At 40.2% G+C, this 18,568-nt stretch overlaps 1 protein-coding gene across 1 annotated transcript in view; it reads left to right on the top strand.

Annotated features, from left to right (window-relative positions):
- The first annotated feature begins 2,788 nt into the window (after window positions 1-2,788).
- LOC149224612 (anamorsin homolog 2) overlaps window positions 2,789-18,568 on the top strand; it is a 32,881-nt gene continuing 17,101 nt past the window's right edge. The window contains exons 1-3 of the mRNA XM_089386183.1: window positions 2,789-3,096; window positions 3,204-3,349; window positions 3,437-3,737. Coding sequence (XP_089242309.1) covers window positions 2,964-3,096; window positions 3,204-3,349; window positions 3,437-3,737 — 580 coding nt within the window. The 5' untranslated portion in view covers window positions 2,789-2,963. The remainder of the gene's footprint in view (window positions 3,097-3,203; window positions 3,350-3,436; window positions 3,738-18,568) is intronic.

Raw genomic sequence — 18,568 nt, 5'->3', positions numbered from 1 at the left:
CATGATTTGTCATTGACATGGAGGATAGGTGGGATTGATAGTGGATTTGCCTAGCCTTTCCATTTCCTGGATAACCATGGAGATTGTGGGTTTATTTCCTTGTTTTGTCTTGGTTGGTTCTCATGTTTCCTTTAGCTTGGGTTGAGTTATTAGTTCCTGGAAGCCTTGGTTGGACAAACACTCAGGAAGCCTTGTAACAGCTTGGGTTGCGTTACTAGTCCTAGAAGCCTTGATTGGGCAAATGCTCTTGAAGCCTGGCGACATCTGTGGGTTGAGTTACTAGTCTTGGAAGCCTTGGTTGGAAGAAACGCTCTGGAAGCCTCAAATAGAGACCAATTTGATGATGGTTTTGTGATGCTCGACCGTGAGGTGGAATCACTGTTTGATGGGTTGAGGTGGATGGCCTTTGGAGGCCTTTGATGGTTTTGGATTGATGTGTTCTATGAGATCCCACATTCATGCTTGGAATATGACACGAGGGTGAGTGACTGAAGAGAGATTTGGCTCAACCATTCTATGGTCGAGTGGAATGTGGAAGTCCCATCCCGGGTTTGGATTTTGCATGATCAATATGAGGTTATTTCTCTTTGTATTTCTGTGAGTATTACACTGGTTTATATGTGGATCATATGGCTGTATTTCCTTGGTATTTATGTTGTTATTATGCTGGTTATGAATGTGTATTATGACAGTGGCTATGTATGACTCCCATCATGTTTTTACTTGTATATGAATGAACAATGTATTTATGGCCTAATGGATGAAACTGCAACTAATGTGATAAGAAAACAATGCTTCATAGTGAATCTAAGATAAGTACGAAACCCCTATGCTCAAATATGTTATTTACACATGTAGATTACATATTTGTGATATGTTTGACGAAGTGCCTGTCATGGCTAGTAAGGGTCCAGTCAAGGTCTTATTCAAGTAATTGCATTAGTACTGTTATTTCCATGTTATTTTACTGTTATTAAGGTGTCATTTAAGACCTAGGCTTTGGGCTTGAAAATGTAGCTTAAATCCTGGGGACGCTAGCACAAAAATGAGTAAAATAGTCCCTAGACGCTGGCTTGTAGGTCTGTGAGAGCGTCCAGAGGTCCCTGGATGCTGGCTTGCAGGCCTATGAGAGCGTCCAAAGGTCCTTGGACGTTGGCATGCCCATAACAGGAGAGCGCCCAGAGGTCAATTGGTCCAAAATGTCAGTGGGACCCAGGGGCTGGTTGGTATAAATGTTGGGTTGGTTCCTGAGGGTCTTAATGTTGATGTTGAAGGTTTGTATGGTATGTTTTCGTCGGTTCTACTTCCTCAATGTGAATTAAGAGGTCGAATCATATCATAGTAACTTCTCATCACATGTTTACCTCGGTTGGCTAGTTACTTGGGTAGATGTAGGAGGAGGGTGTTATAATGAAAACCCAATGTAGATCACTGAATACATCCATTGAAATATCATTACAGTTGCCACATGCAGTCAAACAAAGGAAATAAATTAGTTTCCATAGCTGATCCCCCGGTATATTCCCATGCGAGAAAGCAAAATTCCAAAGTATACAGAGACAACTGTGCATAATACAAACAAACCATCATAATAATCAACCATTTCCTTCCAAAAACCATAGTGAGACTTCCATCGAACATCAGACATCTAGATATGACCACTCCTCCAAAGAAAAAGTAGAGATACTTGGCGAGCAATGGAGGTGAGGCGAAAAAAACCTAAGCTAGAAACATAGCTATAGAAAGCGACTGAAGCATAGCGAAAATCCGTTGCAACCGAATGAAGGACCACGAGGAGCACCGTCTAGAATCCGCAACAATCCATGAACAAGACTCTATCCAAATTCCTCATAGAACAAAAAATTTACTTACCCTTACAATGAAATTACCCTAAAACTTCGACAATACTCTGTTAGTGCCACATTCCTTAATCACATTAATGGAATGCATGCGAGAGGCAACTCTCCATACACCTTATACATGCGAGGGGTGGTGAAGCTCTGCCATTGTACCTTGTTCATTACGATATGCCAATTGATGAGCCCGATGCCTCCTACTCGCACCCCGATTGGAGAAAATTAAGTTTAAATTTAAATTTCAATAGATACCAACTTTTAACTCTTATGCCAAATAATTTATTGATATAAATGAGGTCAATTTTTAAAATGATTTAAACTTTTCAAACATAACCTGTTTAACCTACTTTTTAAAATATCAACTCAGGTGTATTATGCAGGAAAGAGCTAACCAGCCATATATTGGGTATTTAATGCCCTCAGAGCAGCACGCGACTTAACGCGATAACACGGGAGCGGGCAAATTCGGCATTAAATAATATTTGCCCACTCCCGTGTTATCGGGCTAAGTGGCGTGCTGCTCTGAAGGCATTAAATACCCAATATATGGCTGGTTAGCTCCAGCCATAGCTTTGTATTATGCATACTTTCTCGTAAAAAGTGAATCGAAAGTCATGTCTTAAACAAATGTGGAATTAGCATCCAAAGTAAACAATAATAATTTAATTGAAATGACCTTCTAACCAAATATAAAATTAATTAAAAAAGTAAACAACAATAAATATTGTTTATTAATGATTGTTACTTCGGAATTTAAAATGCTTTTTGCATGTTTTGAATATGTCACTCACATGCGAGGGTCAAACGTGGCAGCGGGAACTGGGAAGAAAACAACAATCTTGGTTAGGTGCAGAGCCGCGTATGCATAAATATGTCCCACATGAATTGTGCAGGCGACCACGAGAAAACCGACCTTAAGTTTGGCGGTTTTTTTTTCAAAAGGAGGTTAGAGGTCAAATCCGGGGGCGCAAGTAATCTCCTCTGGCGTCGGTCATTTTTAAAGATTACGCTCGGTCTTTTTTAAATATTACGCTTTGCGACCTCGACAGAGGGAGGCTAAAGAAAAAAGCTCTGTAACGTCGGTAGAAGACAGGAAGATCACCGAAAATGGATTCGCAGCCCGCAGTCTTAGTGATCACGGACTCCGTGACCATTCATGCAGCCATCGTTAGCTGGGGTATTCAAAACTTTCAAGTCAAAGCTGAAGATTTACATGTTATTACACAGGCAGATCGGTTAGGTTTGTCCAGAAATCCTTTTATTATTATTATTATTATTGTTTATGCAAATTCTCGTTTTTGTTTGTTTAGGCATTTCTGGATATTGATATGGATTGATCTGTTGCAGAGGGAAAATTAAATTTGAAATCGTCGTCACTGGATGCGGTCGTTTCGGTCTCTGGACTTCACACGCAGCAATGGCTGCTGGAGCTCGCGAGGGTTCTCAGACCTGGCGGGATTATCGTTCTTCAAAACCCTAATTCTGCAAATCATGTACGTGCCTGCAATTCTTTTGAAAATTTTAAGGCTTTTCTATGCATTCATGGGGTCGTTTCATGACAATTATGCTTTTTTTTATAGGATGTTAAAGAAACCCTTTCTGCCCTAGAACGCGATCTTCTGCTGTCGGGATTTGTAGTTTCAGAGAGCGCCGATGGCAGTATTGACGGGCTTGGGCCCTTGGTGGTTAAGGGACGGAAGCCTGTTTGGGAGACAGGATCCTCGTTTAAGCTTAAGAAGAAGGTGGTGGAGAAGCCAGCTAATGTGGTAAAGGCTGACATACCAGACTTCAGGGTTCAATTAGGGGATGACCTGGACGATCTCATTGATGAGGACAGTTTGCTTACAGAGGAGGATTTGAAGAAGCCCAACCTGCCACAAGGTTTTCTTCGAAACCCTAAATCTCACCATTGGAGTTAATTTTATTATGGGTTGCCAAAGGCAGAGGGTAGTTGAGAATCCATCATTTAAATTATTTAGTTATTTCCCCCCTTTTATAACTTCTTTTCTGTATACTTAATATTGACCTCCTACCTTGCCGTTAAAAGAAAAATTCACATGATGGCTAAATTTGTGAAATTCAGTTCATTTCTTAATCAGAAGCAGTAAGTCTATCGAATGTTTACATTACATGTATCATACATTACAGTTTACTAAGACACGCTTTCTTGGTCTATTTCTAAAATTGCATGTGAAATTTGTGTCTTCTAAAACAGTTACAGGTTTTAACAGCGATGCAAATGACGAACCATCATAAGGCTGTCAAATTTCAACACAGGGCCTTTTTTTGAGAAATATCCTCCTATTAACAGAACCATATATTAATAACATTACAAAAAAGTGCAGAAGATTGTTCATTGCCACAAGAAGAGAGCAGGGGTAGAGTACACACGTTTTATAAAACCAGCAGAAACATACGGTGATATTCCTTAAAGCCACAAAACCAGGGAGAAACCAAAGACCAAGGTGCAAGAAAGTGCCGCTTTACAAGCACAATGTAAGGGAGAGGCGTGAACCAGGGTTCTGTAAAGCCACTGAATATTTATCCCAGAAAACTGCTGAAAGGTTATTATGGGATATCACATCCTCAACACCTCAAGCAGACATGCTGCCAGCAAAACTGGCCAAAAATTCTCTGCTTTTCAGTTGCTAGCGGCACTGTGGTGCCTAGCTGAGCCAACTTCTCATTGCCCAAGCTGCCTGACCCAGACATAAAATATTCATAAAAGTTTGAAGCGAACAAAGTTCCTTCTACAAATTAATTACTCCAGAAAACATGGAATATATAGATATCCATTAAGGATATAAATATTATATATTAAATATATGAATAAGAATGAGAATTGATATACAAATGAGAAGGAGAGGCTTGCTTATATACCAAGCAAGTGTCTCTTCATGTAGAGTCATGTCCTATTAGACATGCCTCTTCAACCTAATTACTATTTAATAATTATTTATGCTTATTATCATTTATATTATTTTACATTATTTATATATATTTTATTCGTTACATTGCCTCCTTCCTCAAAAAGCTTTGTCCTCAAAGCTTGTTGATGATAAAAGGCTTGATCTCTTTTTCGGCTTCAAGCGTCTTTCTATCTTGGAACAATCATCTTCGTCGATACACGCTGATATGATCTTCTTAGTGACAAACAGAATTGTTGCACTGAGAAGGGATCAGACCATCCCAGATTAATCTTCTATATAGTATTCTGATCACTAGAACTTTGTAACGACTTGGCATCATAAGACGAGATTGATTTTACGTCATTATTCTCTGAAACATCAATTTGTTGTTTCTGGTCTGAATGGTCCTGATACATAGATTGGTTGAGTTGTCTATTCTCACGATTTGGATGTTGATAGGGAACTTTTTTGGTTTTACTTTCCCTTATTTGGCACGTGGCAATTTTTATAATTTCTTCTGGCGTTACTGAATTTGGTTCCAGTGTAAAATCTTGGAGCGTTATTTTCTTCTTTTTGTTAGCTGAGACTATGTTTTAGCTATTCCTCAATGTTGAGAGGAAATTGTCCCAAATTTCAGCTGATGTTAAAGGACATAATAGGTTTTAAGGTCTATTTATTCATTGTAATGTACCAATGAAACAATAGGAGGTGAGTCTTTATTGAAATGTGACTTGATGTTTGGCAAGAAGAAATGTCTTTGTTTAGTAGTCTTTCTTAATACAAGTTGTTGAAGAGTAGGTGTGTAGATTTGCAAGGGGAGGGTATCCATGAGTAACTGGGTCTTGAGAATGATGCAATATCATTTGCTTCAGAGGAGGATTGGGATGTGGACATGATGTTTGGAGGGACACTTGCTAAATTAGAATCATGCAGGTAAGGTTGCCGTTAGGGTTGGAGGGATTAGCACTAGACTATGACACAGTTACAAGTTTGTGGAGTTTGACTTTCTTAACAATTTGTTGCCTTGATTGAGTAGAAAAATATGTGTTTTGGTAGCCTTTGCTATCCTTGTGAAGTTTGTCAATGTTGAAGAATCCATTGAAACACAATCATTTGTATCAATGGAAGGTTGAATGGAAAGACAACATAACAACTATATGTGATGGGTGTGGAGAATCAACTTCCTTTACCCATCTAAGATGATATGGCCACAAATGTGGTGTGTTAAAGCATTGGGGCAGTTAGTCAACCTTTGAGATATTAGGTTCATTTCATTGTGATTTTCCTTGACCAAGGCTCTCCTTGTTTGAGGTTTTGCCCAATCTAGAAAGTGAAGAGAGGCTCTCGCTCTAGATTGCTGTCTTATTGGGCTAGGAATTGTTGGAGGAACTAGAATCATGGAACTTGGAGTTCTCTGGATGTTCGTGGGGGCATGTTCTTTGATTACTTGTAGTTGTAGTTTATAAGGAGAACCTTTGTCTTTTTAGCTTGCAAGGTGCAATACTTATCATTGGTATGACTGTAGCACTAATGATAAGAATAATGTTTATTCTTCCCTCTACTAGTGGGATTCATTGTCTCTAGAACAAAATTGGTTGTGGCTGATTTTGGAAGGTAGTTGGAAACTAGAAATGGACTCGACACAAAGCGTACTTGTAAAATCCCTTACCTAAAGTTTGTATAAGAATTTTTTTAAAGTCCTTGATGAATTGTAGAATTGATTGTCTAGGAGCTTGTTAAAGTTGTAGCCGCAATACTAGCATTGCGTCTTTATATCGAAGTGGGTAAAATTTATTGCAAATGTTTTGAAATCCTTCCAACTGTTGATTGGAGTTTGGTTGGAGGTTGCAAGGGGTTTGTCATGTGTTTGCTACCATGTCAGGGCTTGTTTTTCCATGTGGACCTTAATGTCAAGGATCTTTAGTGTGTTTGTCATATTGGGTTGTGTTTTGAATTAGGCTTCTAAACCATGAATCTAGAAGTTGAGTATGCCTGTGAGTGTGGTGTGGTTCGGTAAAGCTTTTCTCTTGAGATCAACATCTTGTTGAGCTCAATGTTTTAAAAAACGACCGAATCGAATTTGAAACGACTGAGTTGATGCGAGTCGTTGGGATTTTTTCTGCCTCGGCAGAAAAAACAGAATGGGAGTCCGAGTCAGTCATGACTCGGTCAACTCGGTCGGTTCTGCAATAACTCGGCCGAGTCAATGAATGCGGCCTGTAACCCCAAAAAAATGTGATTTTTCATATTTTTTAATTTTTTTTAACTGTTAGCTGAGTGTTGGGGACTCCAAGGTGTTTTCTAAATTAGTTAAATGCTTATAAGTAGAACTTCAGCGTAAATCACATAAAGAGAGACATTTGTTGACGCGTTTCGAACCAACTAGTGTGGCTCATCGTCAGGACAAGTTGAAGAAACCGATACAGCTTTGCATGCTAAATAGTCTGAGCAGAGCCTCCAATGGCTATCTTCATCAACGGCTAATTTTGACTTAGGGACGGTAGTCAAAAAGTCAAAATGATAATTTAATGGGAGTTAGTTATCATACCATAGATTATATAAAAGAAATAATTCTAGAAGTTGATTACGTTAATAGTTTATTAAAAAACGTGACTTATATGGGAATTAGTTAGATCAAGGACCTGACATCTATATATATATATATATATATATATATTAAATATAAATGTAAGGCAATTTCAAGATGATAGTTAGTTATAATAACTATATATTACTAGAAAGTTCAAATTATATATATATATATATATATATATATATATATATAAAACTAATAAAAGTTAGTGGAAAGGTATAATTTAAAAATTCAATTAAGTGGGAATTAGTTATATTAAAGACCAATATATATATATATATAAAGTAGGTTAGTTGTAATTACTAGAAACTTAAAAATGAACTAATTTTATATGGTGATTACTTATAAAATTATAAATTCAAAGGACATTAGTTATATAAAAGATAAATATATTTATTTATATAAGGTAACTTTAGGGTTATAGTAATTAAATATTACTAATCTATTAGAATAAGAAGGATAGATAGCTAAAAAATAGAAATGAGTAAAAACTAATTAAGAATGTAAAAGAAATAAAATAATAATAATAATAATAATAATAGTTACAATTATATTCAATAATAACCATCAGGGAGAAATAAATGGAAAGAACCCCTAACAAAAAAAGAAGAAGGACTGGAAAAAGTCTAAAACAAGAAGGACAAAACCCTAACGAAAGCAAAGATGAAAACCCTAACAAAAAAAGAAGAAGGACTGGAAAAAGTCTAAAACAAGAAGGACAAAACCCTAACGAAAGCAAAGATGAAAAGGGGGGAGCGGGGGGGAAGAGGGAGGAAGAGAAGGATGAAAGGGCAGGGATCCAACATCTACCAATCTTCTTGCGGTCATCTCTATTGAGATTGTTTGGCCTTCTTTCAATCTCAATAGCTTCCCTGAATTTACGATGATGGAACTGAGCAACTTTGGCGACAACCTTGGCCTCCTCTATACACACCTGATGCTTGGTCTTTTCTACATGCTCCGCCAATGCTGAAGACTTGGATCTCCCATGTCTTAGGTCGGCAGCATGTTCGCTGATCCTCTGATGGATGGAGCGCCCTGTTTCCCCAATATAGGGGGTCCCACAAGAACAAGGGATCAAGTAGACACCCTTCATGTCCTTAGGGTTAATGGGATCTTTCACCGATCGAAGGGAATTGCGAATGGTGTTGAGGGGCCTAAAGGTTGAGGGAATCTCATACCTCTTAAGGATCCGAGCAATCTTGTCCGTGGTTCCTTGGACATGTTGAAATTTGGTACAGGAGGACAGGTGGTTCCCTTAGGCTTTGATCTTTGGCCTAGGGAAAAGTGTCCAAAAGAATTTAATTTTTCTCCTAAAGTGACTTTATAATTTTATAAAGTTAAATCTAATTTAAAAGTGACTTTAAGTGATAAAGTTACTAAGTCTAATTTTAAAGTGACTTTTATAAAGTCAATGAAAAATTAGAAAGGAAAAGTGACTTTGGAAATAAATGACTAAGTGGGTCTTTATTAAAGTAGGGTGAATTAAAAAAATAAAAGTGAGATTTAAATGAGCATTTAATCTCAGCCTTAGATCTCAATCTATTTCAGCCATTGGATTTAGGGATCACCCAAAAGTCACTTGGGGTTAGATTAAAGGAGGAAAAAGAGGAAAAGATCATTAATTCTTTCATGAGCAGATTGAGAGAAGGAGAGCAAGAGAGCAATGGAGATTTCTGGACAGTGAGCTGCAGAGTTTCAGCAAAGCGGAGTTTCAGCAGTGGAGTTTCAGCAGGGTGGAGTTTCAACAAGTCTGTACAGTGGAGTTTCAGCAGGGCGGAGTTTCAGCAAGTCTGAGATAAGTTGTAAAAGTTTGCTTGTTGATTTTTGCTGAATATTTCTCTTACTGTAAAAAGGCATTTTCCAGAAATAAAAAAGAGTTCTCAAACTGGTTTTCCCCAAGAGTTGTAGGGGGTTTTTCTAGGGTCACATTGACAAAAAATCTCAGTGTTTAAATGTGTTTTAATGGCTGTTTATTACTGTTGATTTTTATTTCTGCAATTTCCAGCATTCTGTAAAATTTCTAGAATTTGTGTTTTCAACAAATTTATTTTTTCCAGCTTGTTAAATGTATGGTTATGGGAAATGGCATTTAACTATATGGGAGAAATAAGGAGAAACTGAAAACCGGGGTGGGAAATGAGAAATTTCTACATGGTATCGGAGCTTGAGCGCTGAAGGACAATTTGGGACAGCAAAAGGAAAAATTACAGCTGCTGATTTTTCACTCAGAAAATTCCAGCAAGTTGATTTTTTTTATAAACAACAGTTTTATCTTTACTATAGCAGTGCTATTTTTCAGTTTTAGGACAGCAGGATGTCATTGGGATTGAGGGTAGAGGATAGGCTGGATGGGCATACAAATTACAGCGTTTGGAAGGAGAGAATGCAGAGTATCTTTGAGGAGGCAGAAGTCTGGGATATCATGGTGCATACCACACAGAGCCCTGTTATTGTGCCTACTGATGCTACTCAGTTGACAGCTTATAATAAAAAGAACAACAAGGGTAAGAGGCTGATTTTAGACGGAATCAAAGACTATTGCATTCCTCATGTGAGAGGAAAGAGCAATGCCCATGAGATGTGGACAACATTGTCCAATCTCTACCAGAGTACCAATGAGAACCGGAAGATGGTCCTGAAGGAGAAGCTGAAGAACATTAAGATGGGTAATGATAGTGCAGTTGGATATCTCACAAAGATTACTAATGTGAGAGATGAGTTGGCAGCGATTGGAGAGGCCATTCCACCCACTGAGTTGGCGTGGATTGTAGTGAATGGCCTCCCCCGTTCATGGTTGAACTTTGTTGATGGGGTTTGTGCACGTGAGACCCTTCTCACATGGGAGATGTTTTGGGATTATTGCATTCAGACAGGGATCAAGAAAGGTCAGCTTGGGGCAGCCAAGCCAGTTGAGCAGGATGAGGATGTAGCACTGGTGGCAGGAGGCAAGAAAGGCAAAGGGAAGAAGCAGGCTTCCACAAGCAGTGGTGGGGGCAAAGGCAAAGGCAAAGGTAAAGGTAAACAGGGGAACACACAGAAGGACTATTCCAAGGTGAAGTGTTGGAATTGTCAAAAGATGGGACACTATGCAGTTGTGTGTCCGGAGAAGAAGAAGAAGAAGGGGAAGAACTAGGACGTGACAGCTTCAGCAGAGATTGAGGACTTTGCAGGTCGTGTTTACCGGGAGTTTGCGTTCACCACGTGTGAGTCCTCTAGTGTAGGATCACCTGGTTCAGAGGGAGCATGCTTTTCCCTCGATTAGCGGAGCATCTTCAGGTATCTGGTATGTGGACAGTGGGGTTTCACGTCACATGACAGGAGTCCGTGAGTACTTCTCAGAGCTTTCAGAGAGTGGCACTGATATAGAGGTAGTACTCGGTGATGACAGAGTTGTTAGAGCAGTCGGGGTGGGGACACTGACATTTCAGAGGGAGTCCAAACCTTCCTTGAAAGTGTCAGATGTTCTTTATGTGCCAGGGATGAGGAAGAACCTCATATCCGTCTCAGCTCTTTGGAGGACAGAGGATATGAGGTACTGTTCAGGGGAGGACAGGTGTTGATGTATCTCAGGGGCAATCCAGCTGATTCAGCTAGAGTGATAGGTGTACGCCATGCAAAGGTGTACAAGTTTGCATTCCAGCCCCTTTTGGCATTGAGCAGTAGTACTGACAGCAGAGCTAGCAGTTCTGAGCTGTGTGAGATTTGGCACCGTAGGATGGGACATATGTATCATGGAGCCTTGAGGACATTGCGGGAGATCACTACAGGTGTGCCAGATTTCAGTACTGATCACTTTGATACTTGCAGAGGTTGTGCGATGGGCAAGTTTGCCAAATCCCCTTTTCCCAGCAGTGACAGTAGAGCGACTGGGATACTTGATTTGATTCATTCTGATGTGAGCGGTCGGATGTCTCATGTTTCCTTGAGTGGATATGAGTACTATGTTTTATTCATTGATGATCACTCCAGGAGGACGTGGATTTATTTTTTGAAAACCAAGAGTGAGGTCTTCAAGCGGTTTCAGGAGTTCAGAGCTCTTGTGGAGACACAGACAGGTCGAAAGATCAAGTCCCTGAGGTCGGACAATGGAAGAGAGTACACCCTTGGAGAGTTTGTTGACTATTGTGCGGAGGTAGGCATTAGGAGGGAGTTCACTGTTCCTTACAACCCCCAGCAGAATCGGGTTGCGGAGAGGAAGAACAGATCCATCATAGGGGCTGCCAAAGCCATGTTACATGATCAGGGGTTGCCATTGTTCTTGTGGGTAGAGGCCTCCAACATAGCTGTTTACTTGCAGAACAAGAGTTCGCATCGTGCCTTGGGGCACATGACTCCGGAGGAGGCTTTCTCTGGGAAGAAGCCTGATATTGGTCATCTTCATATCTTTGGATGCATTACATACTCCTATATACCCAAGGAAAAGAGGACGAAACTAGAGCCCACCGCAGAGAAGGGTATGTTTGTGGGCTACAGTGAGACCTCAAAGGCCTTTCGGATTTACATTCCTGCACAGATGAGAGTTGTTGTCAGATGGGATGTGAGGTTCGAGGAGGACAGGGCCTTTAGGAGGTCACGGGAGTTAAAGTATCTGGATCAGCCAGACTCTCAGCAGCAGTTGAGTCAGTCGCAGGGATCCAGTGGGCAGGGATCAGGAGGATCAGGGGGTACATCTATGAGGATGTCAGGTCCGTCAGTAAGCAGTGGCTCACCGAGCCAGAGGGGTGGTGCTCCGGGCAGCATGCAGAGCAGTTCACAGAGCAGTTCACTAGGGAGTCCACTGATGGACAGTTCACACGGTATCTCAGCTTCTACAGGTTCAGGTGCAGGCAGGAGGACAACAGACAGACAGTTAGGAGTTCAGGCTCCTGATGATGATGAGGAGGAGTTTCATTCTCCGGTGGGAGAAGTGCGCTCAGGGAAGAGGAAGCCCAAGTGGCTTTAGGACACCTTGAGAGATGTCTCATCTGTTGCTGAGCCGAAGAGGTCGATCAGAGAGAGTAGACCACCTGAGAGGTTTTGTAGCTATATGGCGATGGTTGCCAGCATCCTTGACTCTGAGCCTTCTAGCTATGAGGAGGCAGCTAGCCAGCAGGTCTAGAGAGAGGCCATGCAGGAGGAGTATTCTTCTATCATGAAGAATGATGTTTGGGAGGTGGTGTCGAGGCTTGAGGGCAAATCTGTGGTTACTTCCAGATGGCTTTACAAGGTAAAGCATGCTGCAGATAGCAGCATTGAGAAATTCAAAGCAAGGTTTGTGGCTAGAGGGTTCTCCTAGGTAGAGGGAGTTGATTATGAGGAGACCTTCGCTCCCTTGGCTCGATATACTTCGATTCGCTCCATTATATTGATAGCAGCAGAGATGGGTTGGAAGATCCACCAGATGGATGTGAAGATTGCATTTCTCAATGGCTTCATAAATGAGGTGTACATTGAGCAGCCACAGGGCTTTGAGGTGCATGGGAAGGAGTCCCATGTGTGCAGACTGAAGAAGGCCCTTTATGGCCTGAAGCAAGCTCCCAGAGCTTGGTACTCCAGGATAGATACATATTTGCAGGGGATGGGTTTCACAAAGAGTGAGGCAGATCCGAACCTTTCCTTTATTGTGATTGGTGAGGAGCCTCTCATTCTGGTGCTGTATGTGGATAACTTGGTCATTACAGGTGCAGAGAGACTCATAGAGCACTGCAAGAGAGATCTTGCGACGGAGTTTGAGATGAAGGACATCGGCTTGATGCATTACTTTTTGGGCTTGGAGGTGTGGCAGGAGGAGGGGCATTTCTTCCTGGGGCAGGGGAAGTATATTGTGGACATCCTTAGCAGATTCCACATGGAGGATTGTAGACCCATGTCGGCACCGATGATCACCAACTGGAAGAATCTTCATGCTTCGGATTTCGAGTTGGTGGATCCCACATTGTACAAGCAGCTGATTGGTTCCTTGATGTATTTGGTCAACATTAGACCAGATATCTGTTTTGCAGTCAACACGATGAGTCAGTTTATGTGTGAGCCTAGGAAGGTTCACTGGGTGGCTGCAAAACACATTTTGTGGTACTTGCAGGGGACAGTGGATTATGGTCTGGACTACAGGCAGGGAGATGGAGTGAGATTGGCAGGATACACTGATTCTGATTGGGCAGGTTGTGCTTTTGATAGGAAGAGCACTTCAGGGTGCTGTTTTGGGTTGGGTTCAGCAGTAGTGTCATGGTTCAGTCGGAAGCAGTAGTCAGTAGCACTGGGTTCAGCAGAAGCAGAGTATATGGCAACCAGTCTAGCTAGTTGTGAGGCTATTGGCTTATTTGGTCAGTCGTTGAGACCTTCAGTGATTTACTGTGATAATCAGAGTTGCATTAAACTCACGGAGAATCTAGTATTTCATGACAAGTCAAAGCATATCGAGATCAAATATCATTTCATCAGAGACTATGTTCAGAAGGGAGCTGTGAAGCTTGAGTATATTACCACTGATGAGCAGGTTGTAGATATTCTTACCAAAGCCTTACCATGGGGCAAGCATGTCTACTTCAGAGACAAGATGGGTGTGGTGAGGAACACTTTCCTCGGTAAGAGGGACTGTTGAAATTTGGTACCGAAGGACAGGTGGTTCCCTTAGGCTTTGATCTTTGGCCTAGGGAAAAGTGTCCAAAAGAATTTAATTTTTCTCCTAAAGTGATTTTATAATTTTATAAAGTTAAATCTAATTTAAAAGTGACTTTAAGTGATAAAGTTACTAAGTCTAATTTTAAAGTGACTTTTATAAAGTCAATGAAAAATTAGAAAGGAAAAGTGACTTTGGAAATAAATGACTAAGTGGTTCTTTATTAAAGTGGGGTGAATTAAAAAAATAAAAGTGAGATTTAAATGAGCATTTAATCTCAGCCTTAGATCTCAATCTATTTCAGCCATTGGATTTAGGGATCACCCAAAAGTCACTTGGATCATCCAAAAGTCACTTGGGGTTAGATTAAAGGAGGAAAATGTCATTAATTCTTTCATGAGCAAATTGAGAGAAGGAGAGCAAGGGAGATTTCTGGACAGTGAGCTGCGGAGTTTCAACAGAACGGAGTTTCAGCAGAGCGGAGTTTCAGCAGCGAAGTTTCAGCAGGGCGGAGTTTCAACAAGTCTGTTCAGCGGAGTTTCAGCAAGGCTGAGATAAGTTGTAAAAGTTTGCTTGCTGATTTTTGCTTAATATTTCTCTTACTGTAAAAAGGCATTTTCCAGAAATAAAGAAGAGCTCTCAAACAATGTTTTTAAAACCGGAACCGGTGACCGGACTGGTCCACCTAATGAACCGGTTTACCGACCGGAACCGGTCTAACCGGGACTGGTTTGGTCTAAACGAACCGGTTTTAGAAAAATACATTAAATAATTATTTTTTAATGAAAAAAACTATATTTAAGATTTAAAACCATGATTCCAAGCCAATAGAGACAAAATATGCAAAGATTGCTCATTTATATACCATGTAAAGGTGAATATATCAAAATGGCACCGAGTGCAATACATATCATCGACAAAATACATAAGCAATGAGGCTCTAAATGGCCTCTAGAGTGCAAAAACAAAGCCTACAAACTATGGGGCCAGTGGCCTACTACAAGACTTCAGTCTAGACTCTACATATATGATAATAGTAATACTATAATAGTGATCAACATTATCACTTGAAGTTGAAACTTCTCATGAGTCTCAGTCATCATGATCAAACTCAGTTGGTTGAGTCTCGACTCCCAAACTTTGCAGTCACAAACTTCTCTATTGGTTCAGTGACTTGAGTCTCAAACTTCTGAAGGTATTCTGCCCTAATATGCCCTATTATTTCATTTGGTGCTCCACATGGCTTTACATGGCCTCCTATCCCAGCCAACTGTTGCTTGAACCTGTTAATACCTCCTCCTTGAATGGATTTTTGGCAATATTTGCAGATCATTTTGCCATCAATCATATCACAATGAGCCCATGCAGTATCTCTGGCTTTTGGAGGCATGATGACTCCCTGGATGGTAGATCATAGAAGTGAGAAGTTTATAACACATAAAAAAAATTAATTCATGGACAACAGTCAAATAAGGAATTTTCAAGTGCAAATCCTACCTCGAAATACAAACTAGCTTCCTTAGCCTCCTCTTGAAGATGGCAACTCCACTGACAGCTACACACTATCTCCAAAATAGCTCCAACTCCAACTCCAAGATGACTACTTTAGCAAAAACTCAACACTCTCCAAGCTCACAAACACACACACACTCCAAATCAATTGTGTGAGACAAATGAGAGTGAGAGGGGCCTCTTATTAGCTTGGAGAGGGTGTTTTTGGAGGGAAAACACCCTTAGTTCCCCCCCAAAACCCCAAAACCACAGTCAAAAAACCGCTTTTTGCAAGTTATGGTGGGCATGCCTAAAACCGGCTGGTTTAGGACGGAACCGGCCGGTTTTCACCGGTTAGGGCCAAAATTTGGAGAAATTGCCTTTCCAACTGGGTTTTTTGGCCGGTTTAGACCGGTGGCCTTGCTAATCGGCCTGTTAGACCGGTAACCGGTTTTTAAAAACGGTTTTAAAAACACTGCTCTCAAACTAGTTTTCCCCAAGAGTTGTAGGGGGTTTTTCCAGGGTCACATTGACCAAAAATCTCAGTGTTTAAATGTGTTTTAATGGTTGTTTATTACTGCTGATTTTTATTTCTGCAATTTCCAGCGTTCTGAAAAATTTTCAGAATTTGTGTTTTCAGCAAATTTATTTTTTCCAGCTTGTTAAATGTATGGTTATGGGAAATGGCATTTAACTATAAGGGAGAAATAAAGAGAAATTGAAAATCGGAGTGGGAAATGAGAAATTTCTACAGGACATAGGGAAGATGGACACCTAGACGGCGCTCTTTAGGCTCTTTCATTAATGCATTTTTAGAGGTTTTACGGAAAACCTTCTGACCTAGGCGCCTACTATATCCATTTTCCACAAAGACATCAAGGAGATGGGATCTCTCCTTATCAAAGCTCTCACTATCAGAAATCCTAAGGGCACGAACTAGTAAATTTCCATTGAATTTTGTCATGTATTAGGGTATGGAACTCGTATTTAATCAAGAGCACCAATCCCTTTATGTACCTTGATGTTAGTGACATTGGTTGTCGAACTCCTCTGGGATTCGCTCCCAAACTAGGAGTTTCTAAAAATGTCGCTTTCGCTCCTGCTCTCGTTTTCGCCCTCGCTCCTGTTTTCGCTCTTGCTCCCCACTTTCACTCCTGCTCCCAAGTAACACTGAGCCAGATGATGTTGGCAACTCTAGTAGTAGCCAGTAGTACTGGTCACAAACTTTTGTTGTAGAGGCCATTTATAGCCTCCTTGGTTATTTGTTTTTGTTTGGATCTCTATATCATCATCGTGTATGTATTGAACAGTGCACTGGGTGCCATTTTGATATAATGGATATATTCATGAGCCTACTTTGATCATATGTTGTCTTCTATCTATATTTTAATGTTGTGTGTTTGGAAACATGAATGAAAATCTTTAAAATTATGTATAAAAATTAAATATTTAATGTATTTTTTACAATGACCGAGTCATTGAAATCGAGCTGGCTGAGTCGATTCGGAGTCGGTGTTGGAGTCGGAGTCGACCCTCGGTTGAGTCGGAGTTTTAAAACATTGGTTGAGCTAGGTGGACCAAGGAAGGGTTGGAGGATTTGGGATTGTTGATTTCATAGGTCTTCCAAATTGATAATTACTTCTAATGATTTCTTAACTTAATCTTTCATGTGCTCACATTCATCATTAAGTAATTACACAAAAGATATCAACATTAGAAATAACAAAGGCAATAGGATCATAAAGAGACAACCAAACAAGAGACACGAGAAATTTACTCTGGGAAAACCCACTTGGGGGAAAATCCCAACAACCCTTTCTTAGAGAAATTATTCAGTTCAACAAGCAATACAATTTGATCCTCTTCAATCAAAACAAGGCCAGACTTCACTGTAACCAAATTCAAGTCAAACTTGATCAAACATAAATAAGTAGCCTCGGGAATTTCGGTCAATCTTTCCATAGAGAATTTTGACCTTCCTCAGAGATCTGGCCTGTCTCAGAAAAATTCGGTTTGCCATGAACTAGGTCTTCGTTAGGAAAATTTGGTTTGCCATGAACTAGGCCCGCCTTTAATAACTATGTATGTCCATTAACCTAGTCCGCCCATAAAGAATCTTGGTTTGCTGCTTCACGTGTCAACAAAATTGAATAAGAGATTTGAATTGGTTGCTTAATGGAAGAGGTTGAATGCCTTTATATAGTTGTTGGGTTGCCTGAAGTGGTGTGCCTATACCATGAGCTGACTTGTAATTTTGGGGCTAGCCGACATGATCTAGGAGGCAAATAATTTGGATTTTGAAAATTCAATTTCCCACTTTTGAAGTCGACTTAAAATTTAAATTATATGTATTTTTTATTTTTACTTTTGAGGGCTTAAACCAAATGATGAACACTGACCATAGCTACCAAAATTTAACAGGGATCATGGATATTCCTTGGGGTATGTTATTCAATTCATTCTTGTAATTCAACAAGGAGAGCCTTGGTATTTTTAGCTTGCAAGGTGTAATATTCATCGTTGGTACAATGACCATAGTGTTGGTGATAAGCACAATATTTTTGCTTCCCTTGCCTAGTGGGAGTCATTATCGCTAGAAGATAACTTTGTGTGTGAGTTTAATGGCAATGATTGAGTGAGTTGATTAACTTTGGACCATTTGATAGCCTTTTTTTTCACCAAAACCCTTGCGCGTCTTACCAAGACTATACTAGATTATCTAATCTATCTTTGCTTTTCAATTATTTGGCAGGATATTGAGAGCTCATGCAAGGCTTGTGTGTTGGGTGGCATCTCCTGTTTGGTTAGACACTCTTTCTAGGACAAGGTTACAATGGTAGCATTGGACTAGTGTGCTAGGTTCATGTAGGTTTTGATTCAATGGCTTGCCCTTGCTTCCTTGAGACATTTTATTATAGTTTGCTTTGACCTAAGTGTTTACAGAGTCTTTGCGTTGGTAGGTTGACATGGGATACGTGCCCATTGTGTAGTATGAACCCTCATGGGTTGAGATCTCGATAGTCATTGACTCATTGTTGCAAGCAACCAAACCAAGAAAAATAAATGATGTTCGATGTATGGTCGTTCTCTTGAGTCTTAGCTTCCTAGCTTATAGATT

This window comes from Pinus tabuliformis, chromosome Q (genome assembly GCF_031772625.1).
Source record: "Pinus tabuliformis cultivar Carrire ecotype Pingquan chromosome Q, CPIR1, whole genome shotgun sequence".
Classification (NCBI taxonomy): domain Eukaryota; kingdom Viridiplantae; phylum Streptophyta; class Pinopsida; order Pinales; family Pinaceae; genus Pinus; species Pinus tabuliformis.
This window is presented reverse-complemented; position numbering and strand designations above follow the sequence as displayed.